Genomic DNA, 10,346 nt, shown 5'->3' on the forward strand with positions numbered 1-10,346 from the left:
AAAACAGTGTATGAGATACGCAAAAATAAGTGGTAGACTGAGATTCGCACATGAGAAAGAGTCTTAAGATTAACTAGCATTGCTGCACACTACGTGTGTGAATAGTTGAGAGAGTAGTAGTGGTGGAAGAAAGCTTTGAGGATATATATATATATATATATATATATATATATATAGTTTTCAAGCAATTGTTCTTTTTTATGAATAAAACAGAAATTAGTTTTGTTCTGGTTTAACATAAATACTCATGATTTAGTAACTACATTTTTTAGCTCAATTATAAAGGGTTAAAATGATATTTTACAAGGATTTTGGTAGATAAGCAGTGTTGGCTTAATAAATAGTACAGATAAAGAGAGTTATTGATATGCAATCACTGATTTCAGGATCTCATAAGGCTCCAGCAGTTTCAAGTTACGATTAATGATAAATCATGTTATCAACTACCTCACCAACCGAATAAGAAATACATTGCAGAACTAAGTGCTTGTTAATGTTCAATCATGCAATTGAGGAAGGTAACAACTCTGCAAAAAATTGAATTTGGAACTCTGAATGCAATCAAGCCCATTCCCAAAGCCCCTAAGCGAACAAAAAACTAAGCCCAATGTACTGGTGAAGAGGCCCATGTTTTGTTTTGTTACTTTCTCTCGTTATGAAACCATGGGTCTTCACTATAAAATTAAAGAACTCTCTCCCTTCCTAATCTCTTCCCTTTCCTCATCTCCTATTTGAATGGTTACGGTTTAATTACGTCAACATCTTATATATATATTTTTTTTTATAAAGACAATAAGACAAAAAAAAAAAAAAATGTGAGAGGAAGAGAGGGAAGGGGATAAGAATAGGAGGGGAGAGAATCCTACTCCAAAATTAAAATGGCATAAAATGAATTTTTGGGTTGATAAAGTCTGGTTAACTTTCAAGACATGTTTACTTACAAAGAATATGAATTGAAATCATTTTAATTCTTAAGTTTCCTGCATTTATTAAAATATGAGTAAGGGAATCACTTCACTTCTTTAAATTTTCCTCGTGTTTACTTAAACGTAAAGAATCGAAAATTGTAAATTTTCTCTTGAAATCTATAACCACTTAAAAATCAAGAATCATATCGACTAGAGGTATAAGTAGGAAACATTCATCCTCAGCAAGGAAACTTAGTTTAGAGAAAATCAACTAGGATCGTACTACAAGGTAGCATAGCAGTAAGCATTGGGGATCTATGTGATCTTGGGAATTGACTTTGAAGAAAGCTTTTGGGTTCACGTGAAGAGTTATTTGAAGAGTTAGGTTGACTGAAGAATTACCATTTTTTTTTTATTATTATTTTTTTAATGTTGAGATTGAATTTAACAAAGATCATGAGGTTGGAGGCCTTTGCTTTTGTTTATAGTACTGGGGAAGCTTCCTGGATCTTATCACACAACGGTTGATGGTAGATGGGTATTTTGGTTGGTGCACTATTTGCAATTTGTGTTGTGATGTCACCCGTCTCTGCATTCCACCGTTCGTACGATATCATATCGCATAAAGGCTTGTTAGTTGACGTACTCCTCGTGGCAGTGGAAGAGCGAGAGTCTTGATATCGGTAGGGGGTGCACGCGGTTTGGTTTGGTGCGGTTTTGAGTGAAATCAAAATCAAAACCGCAAGTTTTTACTGAACATCAAAATCACTTTGAATCGGCTTCAAACCATTGGAAAATTCCATGTAGGGAATCTTGTAATAGTAGTTTATGAACCGCTCACTGTATCCAACTGCTTCCACCATTTCATCTATCACTGGCAGTGACAGAGGTCTTTATCACAGTTATCTATATATGTCGCTTTTCCCCCAAACGTAGAGGTCATAACTTATCTCCCCACTGTGATGCAGTTCAGTAGAGAATAGTTCTAGATATACTGAAATTTACAAAAACAAACCCTAATTAAAAGCCAACAACAAACAAAAGCAATTGCATTTTAACCTAACAACATTCCATATGCAACTAATGCACAACATTCCATATGCAACTAATTGCATTTTAAAAGCCAACAACAAAAACCAATGCACAACATTATATGTGCAACTATATGAAATTGCAACAAACCACAACAAACCACCTTATCTTCACAAGAATAAACAAAGTAAGAAAGCAACAAACCCATTATCCAACAACTCAGTAACCATTTCGAATTAAGAAAGCATAAACCACCCTTTCAAACAAGAATAAACAAAACCCACATTCAACCCATTCCAACACCCCAAGAACCATTTCGAATTAACAAAGCATAAATCTACCTTTTCAAACAAGAAAAAACAATGCTACAAGAATAAACAAAACCCACATTCAACCCATTCCAACACCCAAGGAACCATTTTGAATTCACAAAGCATGAATCCACCTTTTCAAACAAGAATAAACAAAACCCACATTCAACCCATTCCAAATAATAAGTTTAGTATGCATTTGGAATGATCAAAAGCACAAAAAAAAAAACTTACAATAGGTAGGCGTCGTTTCGTCTAGATCGTCACGCATGTACCACCCGAAGCCAATGAAACCCCCATCCAACACCAACAAAGTCAAGGAAGCGAGTCGACAAGATGATTTGGGTTTTTCGCTGAATTTCTAATCTCATTGTTCGAGATTTGGAGCCGCGATAACTAGGGTTAGGGTTCTTGTTTTCTTGGAATTGGGAATGGAATTAGATCAACAGGATTTGGGTGTATCGGGGGGGGGGGGGGGGGGGGAACCAATTTGAAAGGCACACTTTACAACGTTCCCTTAACTTTTTTAAATTTTTAAATTTTTATTGAAATTATTTTTTTAATTTTAAAGGAATATCCATGTGTCGTCCTGTGAGAAAGCCACGTGTATTGGGAATCTCAGCTGGATGCCATTTGGCGGGAAAATATTGGGTGGGCCCCGTATCAAGCTAGGTCAACATTTAATTGAGAAATTCACGGCCAAACTAACAGAGGTATAACATTGGACCAAATTCTAAAGATAAAGTATGACATTGTCAATTTTAAAAGATTAACATTTGACCAAATTCTAAAGATGAGGTATGACATTGTCAATTTTAAAAGATAAGGTATGATACTGTTTTGACCCAAATAGTTGAGGTAGTTTTTGTCATTTACCCCATTATTTAATAATTTTGAGCTAAAACTTTAAACCAGAACCATTGGAGTACAAAAGTTGTTTCTGGATTAAAAATTTAGGTTTTAATCCCAACCATTAAAGTTGATCTTAATAGGCCTAATTTTTGTTTATGGCCCAAACATGGTCTTTTGTATTATATTATTGGTTACCTAATTTCTTATAAAAGAATCACATTAATATGCGACATCTAATTTTAAAGACTACATTGATTGATTTTTAATTTTCAAAGCTATTTGTGATAAAATTCTAAATTAAAAGCATTGTCACAACACACAAATTTCTTTTTTTTTTTTTTTTGGTCAATAAATGATTCATTGAAAAAGGAGGCAAAGCTCCAAAGCAGATACATGAACCAAAGCAACACGAAGTTGAGGCCAAGAAAAAGATAAGGCAAAGGAAAAGAAGATGGCAGTCCACCCCATGGTCAGGGGAAGGTTAAATAGGACTTGAAGCGAAGCTTTAGTTGCCTCCCTGAACATGAAAACCGAAGGGAACCTAGTGAGGGCAAGGTAGACCGTCGATAGATAGGATATGGACAATAGCAAATGATGGTTTGGTCATCCAAACTTCTGGACACATCCTTCTTTTACATTGCGATGCAACCCAATCAGCTGCAAAATTCGCTTAGTGAGGGATCCAAGACCACTTTAGGAACTGGAACTCACAACACACTTCAATTAAAACTTAAAAAAAGTATACTTTGTGTGTAATTTCATTTTTTTTCATTGGTTTGTGGTGCAATTAACAAATAATAAAAGTCCATCTCAAAAAAAAAAAACAATGAGAATGGAAACAGCCAAAAAAAAGAAACGGCCAAGAAGAAAATTCCAGAAAGTCCTTTTTCAACAAAAAGAAAAGAAAAAAAATTCACGAAACTCCTTGTCCTCTTACCATGTACACGTGTAGCAAACCCTGCTCTAATAGCCAACATATCTCAAGCCACACGAAATAAGGATTCCTGTGGTCCCCATCAGAATCCCAACAAAGTACAACGGTCAACAATATTCAGCCCTCTTCCAATTTCCCTCTTCCCTCTCCTCTGTAGAAAAAAAGAAAAATGGAGCGCCTCTGCCCAAACATGGATCTCAAACCAGCATCTTTCCCACCAATTTCAGCAAGATTCGTGAAACCCATTTCACTTTCACTGCACTCTCATCGGTTTTCGTGCTTGGATCGCCGGGTGGCTAAGAAATGGAGGGTGTCTGTTGTCCATGCAAACTCTGAAGCCAAGTTTTCGAGTCAGGAGTTGGTGAGGACAATTGGGAAAGGGTTGCTTTCATTTGCCGCTGCCGTTGCTGCAAATTATGCTGTTGTTTGTTGTAACTATCCGGCGATGGCGGAGTCTCTGACGGTGGCTTTTCCGGCGTCACGCACTACTGAGGTGATTGATTTTGTTTCCATTTGATTGAGTGTTATTGGGGTCCGTTACTTGTGACCAGTACTAATCAAATTATGAGTTTAATTATGTATGTATAGATAATTTAGATGATATGCATGTTTAACTAAAGACTGAAGAGTAAGAAAAACCGAAAACCAAATTCACGAATTAAGCTATACAGATTAAGAAAAATGGAGAAGAAAAAAAAGATTATTTCTTTTTTCAATACCAATTACACAGTTTGTTGAAGAATACAAGAATCTGACATCTGAGAATTGACAAGTTAAATTTTCATACATACTGAATGTTTCAATCTTAATGACATCGAGACTTTTGTGATAAAAACCTCACACTTTCCAGGTAGTAAGACTCCCATTGGGGGATATATCAGTGTGGTTAGTAGTGGGCTTCTAACCTGTCTCTCTGAAATCTTCGCAAAGTGTTTGACATTAATTGGTGTTTACTTGATTGATAACTGGGGTTTTCCTATGTTGGTTAGATTCCTTTCATTCATCAATTTTGTTACTGTGTTACTACTTTTTGCCACAGAACATAATACAGTTATTGCTCAGTTGGTTATTTTAAAGTTACAATTTGACTGTACTTGGATAGAAATTATGATGCCAATGACTAAGTAGATAAGATTTATTGTTTCCAGGTGAATTCGGTTCAAACAACTCTTGTGGAGACTTGGGGTTTGATTAGGGAAACATTCATAGACCCGGCATTTAATCATCAAGGTATTGCTTTATCCTGCTTTGATCTAACTGAGGATCAATACACATGCACACCAACGGTTTCATTTGAAGATTATTCAGACTCCATGATTCTAATGTTCAGGGTCTAATTGTTGTGTACTTTTGGTTATTTTCATGAAACGAAACTGCTTAAGTATTTGGAAACTTCCAACTTTTTTCCTCCCATTTTGGGGTTTTCTGGTGTTAAAGACATGAATCTTTTCCGGCAGATTGGGATCAAAAGTTGCAGCAAACAATGACGGAAATGTTTCCCCTTAGGTCTGCTGATGCAGCATATATGAAAATCAGTGGAATGCTATCTACTCTTGGTGATCCCTTTACACGGATCATCAGTCCCAAGGTCTGCTTTTTAGGTGGATGAATTCCATATTTCTGCTATTTCAGTCACTTTTGTTAAGCTGGCAATTGCTAGCAAGCTAATTATGTTTTTTGCTTACAGGAATATCAAAGTTTTCGGATTGGAAGCAATGGAAATCTACAAGGAGTTGGCCTTTTCATAAATATGGAACCAAGAACAGGCCATTTGGTTAGTAATATGTAAAAAGATCCTTTTTTCAAATGTTTACATCAAGTAAACAAATGAAAAAGTGATATATGATGTTCCTAGGATACATGGTTTATTCAAAGGATAAGAAAGTTAACAAACCAACGATGTTTACGAGTTCTACAAAACCTACAAAAACTTATCTCAAATTTTTTCATGTGTTCTTTCGAAGCTTAGTAGCTGTTCATTCTCAATGTATTGACTTTACAATATTTATTAAGCTGTTCATCTGGTACATGATTTTTATATGACAATGCAGGTTGTTTTGTCTTGTGTAGAGGGTGGCCCAGCTGCTCGCGCTGGTGTACATCAAGGAGATGAGTTGGTTGAAATTAATGGTAAATCAAACTTCCAAACATTTAGCATTTTATTTTGTCAAGTTGAAAATGTAAACTTCGTATTTGGTATTCAAATCATACTATAAGTGCGTTGCATACAAACTTCACATTCAAACCATCAAAATTATTTCAAATCCTTTATGGAACAAGCCTGCTCAAGTGAAATCACATTCTTGATTTGTAAAAGTGATATGTAGAACTCGCTGTGGAATTGTTCTGCTTCTTCAAATTTACAAATTATTCTTTGGATTATTCAAACTGAAAATAAAATACTCGATTAGGTTTTCAATGCAGGATGTTTCTTAATCAAGAGAATGTATTCCAAAATGTTAACTTTTTAATGTTCTTTGTTTACATTTCAACTCGCTTTTTCATTTTTTCAAATACTGTCCTGATGTTCAGGAGAGAAGGTGGATGGTATTGACACTGAAGTAGCCGTTCAGAAACTTAGAGGTCGAGTTGGAACAACTGTTACAGTAAAAGTTCATGGAGTAATAATCAACTCTCTTTGTTTTCAAGTTGCAGCAGACATTAGCAAATTGCTTTGCGTTACTAAATTCACATTCTATTTCCCAGGGAAATGATATCGGAGGTGATTCTGGAATAAAAGAGGTAGTAGACCACCTATCGTATTGGTTTCGTTGTGTAATATATTTGGTTTCTTTGTGTCAGTGTCAAGCAAATTCTTGTACTTAATTGAACAATGGTTTTTTGGTATATCAATCTGAAAAATGACCCATCTGTTTGAAGGTAAAACTACCTCGTGAGTACATTAAGCTTTCCCCGATTTCAACTGCTACCATCCCTCATAAAACCTCAGATGGACGTCTAACCAAAACAGGTTATGTGAAATTGTCAGCATTTTCTCAGGTAATTGTTACTTTCATATGTTCCCTTGGCAATGCAGAAATTTTCAATAAAACAAAATAAATAGGGAAGTGTTATTGGCACTCCAAAAATCTCATTTTACACTCCTCACAAGTGTATTTTCTTTCTACATATAGAAAGTTTGGAGTGTAGAATGAGAATTTTGGAATGCCAATAACAATTCCCAATAAATAAATAAATTGGTTCAGAGCATAAAAACTTGTCAAGCGTTTGGTTGTTTAATTGTTACTTTGTTTCATTTACAAAGGAAGTTAATGTAGATTTGTATGTACCTGTATTTGTGTGTGTATGTGTGTGCGCGCATGAAGAAAGATCTGACTAGAGTAGTTATATGTATAATTAAGTATACTATACATTATTTTTAAAAGGCTTTCATCCGATTTCGACAGACTGCTGCAGCTGATATGGAAACTGCTATTAACGAAATGTTGAGGCAGGGTGTACACTCATACATACTGGATTTACGAAACAATCCGGTAACTTCTCTATTCTCATATACATAAATGAAACTTTGTAATAGTTCATTTACTGGCCTGCTTGGAATTTATGGTCGCTCAGTGTGTTTCTCTTCTTCTTCCTCCAACTAAATTCTTCAGGGAGGACTGGTAAAAGCAGGACTTGACGTTGCCCAAATTTGGCTAGATGGGGATGAAACCCTAGTGAATACTATTGATCGAGAAGGGAACTTGTTACCCATAAACATGGTCAATGGGCATGCTATAACACATGATCCACTTGTTGTGCTTGTAAGTTTTGATTTATATGTAGACTGTCAAAATATGCCACAGCAGTGACTGTTTCTTCTTGCATCATCATCACAATCACTTCCAATTTTCTACGTTTTGAACAGGTTAACGAGGGCAGCGCAAGTGCAAGTGAGATTCTGGCAGGGGCACTACATGATAATCGCCGAGCCACTCTTGTGGGGCACAGAACCTTCGGAAAAGGAAAAATCCAGGTAAGCGGTTCTTCTAAAGCACGAAATTTTAATGTAGCTAATTACATCAACCAGAAAAGTTAACTCAAACTAACGTAAATATTACAAAATGCTTTAGCTCCATTTCCAATTGCAAACTTAATAGGTAGCTGTGATGTTTTTCTTCTCGGCAAGCAACATAGCTCTTGTTTTTCTCTGATCGAATTATATGCAATTTGTAATCTCACGATTCTCACCTTATATGATCACTGCTGCACTTATTCTAAATCTATCACCGTCAAAGAATCTGTCATGGTTTCCTATAATCCATTGTTATCAAGCACCAAACTAATGGCTGTGGTGTTTCTTGTTTCCTGTGCTTCTTCCTGCAGAGTGTCACAGAGTTGCATGATGGATCAGCTTTATTTGTCACGGTGGCCAAATACTTATCTCCCGCGCTTCATGACATAGACCTGGTTGGCATTGCACCTGATGTTCAATGCACAACTGAAATGCTCAATTCTCCCAATTCAGTCTCATCATCTCTAGAAGCAGATTCATGTGTCTTGGTAGCAGAACACGAATTGGACATTCAGGAATCCAAAGGCACCGCTTCTTGAAGACAGGATCATGCAGTAATTTAAATCTGTATAGGATAGGAATTGAAGGTACAGATGTGAAAAGGAATATGAAATAGCACAGGGTCTGCTTATACTTGCGTTTGCACATCGAATGCAAGGAAGAACTAGTAGGTTAAATAGGTTATAATGTATCCAAGATTTCAAAAATAAGTTGTGCGTAATTCCTCCTTTGCTTTTTTGTTCATTTGGTGCTCATTCTATAACTTTTTTCAACGATCAAAATCGTTTATGTTTTAGTATATTATTCATAGATTATTCTTGCAAAAAAATTAAATAAATCCAAAATCATTAAGGAATCCAATTGTAGTGATTACCATTTAATCCAACGGTCCAATAGTTTGGGATTTGCATGATTTTTTGTAGAGATGATCTTTGAAAAGATAGACGATTGCATGGTTGAAATACACAATGTGATGTGATCCCTACAAGGGATCCTCAAATAAGTTTATTTGTGGGATACACACACACACACACTAGCCTCTTTGCACGCACTAGCGTGGGTGCAAGAGGTATTTTTGCATCACGGGCACTACGTGCCCCAAACATATGTTGTTTTAGATGTTTTTATATTTCTTAAGTGATTATTTTATAAAATATAGATGTGTGTCCATCACAATATCTTATTATTTTCAATCATCTAACTTAATCTTTTTGCTTTTGGCCATTATACAGAATAATGACAGGAGTAGGGGACATTGGCCTTATACTTCTTCTAAAGCTTAATTTGCTGGGCCCCGATCCCTTATCTCCATTTCTTGGAATTCAAGATTGCTGCTCAGCTACAATGTAATATGTTTGTACTCCAATCCAAACAACAACAAACAAAACAACTCAAGTAAGGTCAAACCTAATAAGTTGCCACATTGCCATTTAGTGTATGAACAACATGAAGGTTGGACCCAATAAGTGAAATTAAAGGAAAAACACAAAATGGAGAACATGATAAATCTCTCTTCCTCTCTCTCTCATGCAGAATGTCAAATATCTACCCAAGTTCTTAAATTAAAATTTTCAAATTCATAAGTTTTCAGTCAAAGTTATAGGCTAGCTAGGGTCAATCCGAATATATGAAGCAAAGCAAAATATGGACAACATGTACATATGTAAACATAGCGTCTACGTGTGAAATCAAAGTCATGCTTGCCACCGATTTGCTTGCACTTAATGCTTTAGATTTTCATGGTTAATCTGCAAGTAATGATGGTAAAATAAAAATTAAGAAGTCTAACTATAATGCACAATCCCAAATATAAAGGTTGTAAGCAATTTAACCTAAATACCTTTAACTTGGACAATTTTCTAATGGCAATACTTTTACTTCAGTTACTTTTAGAATACTGAAAGATAAATACTTTGTCAAGTTTGAGGTAACAAATTGTAATCATGTTTACAAAATTAGATAGTAAGAAATGTTACCTTAATCTTGTACTTCAACCTTTGTACTTTGAGATGAGTGTGATGCTTGTAAAACTGACAAAAAAATGCAATTTTATTTCTATTTGAAAATTGAACGTAATTTGAATTTACAGTATACTTCCGTATGAAAATAAGAGAATACTTACCGTATTTAGAAAAGTTGTTTGGTCACTATTAATCTTTTACCTGCACCTATAAATTGTTTTTTTATTTTTTTTATTTTATAATTCGAGATAATTAATTTGTAGAATTTTTTTTCAATTTTATAATTTGAGATAATTAATTTGTAGAATGATAGAGAATGCCATTAAAAATAAA

The 10,346-nt window shown here is 35.1% G+C and overlaps 1 protein-coding gene across 1 annotated transcript; it reads left to right on the forward strand.

Annotated features, from left to right (window-relative positions):
• The first annotated feature begins 4,153 nt into the window (after nt 1–4,153).
• Nucleotides 4,154–8,862, forward strand: LOC137745783 (carboxyl-terminal-processing peptidase 3, chloroplastic-like). Its single transcript, XM_068485796.1, has 12 exons — nt 4,154–4,530; nt 5,186–5,267; nt 5,495–5,625; nt 5,725–5,811; nt 6,089–6,167; nt 6,570–6,658; nt 6,744–6,779; nt 6,918–7,037; nt 7,445–7,531; nt 7,652–7,801; nt 7,906–8,013; nt 8,364–8,862. The coding sequence occupies exons 1-12, from the start codon at nt 4,207–4,209 to the stop codon at nt 8,589–8,591; spliced, it is 1,521 nt and encodes a 506-aa protein (XP_068341897.1). The 5' UTR covers nt 4,154–4,206; the 3' UTR covers nt 8,592–8,862.
• Nucleotides 8,863–10,346: the final 1,484 nt, after the last annotated feature.

This window comes from Pyrus communis, chromosome 9 (assembly GCF_963583255.1).
Source record: "Pyrus communis chromosome 9, drPyrComm1.1, whole genome shotgun sequence".
Classification (NCBI taxonomy): domain Eukaryota; kingdom Viridiplantae; phylum Streptophyta; class Magnoliopsida; order Rosales; family Rosaceae; genus Pyrus; species Pyrus communis.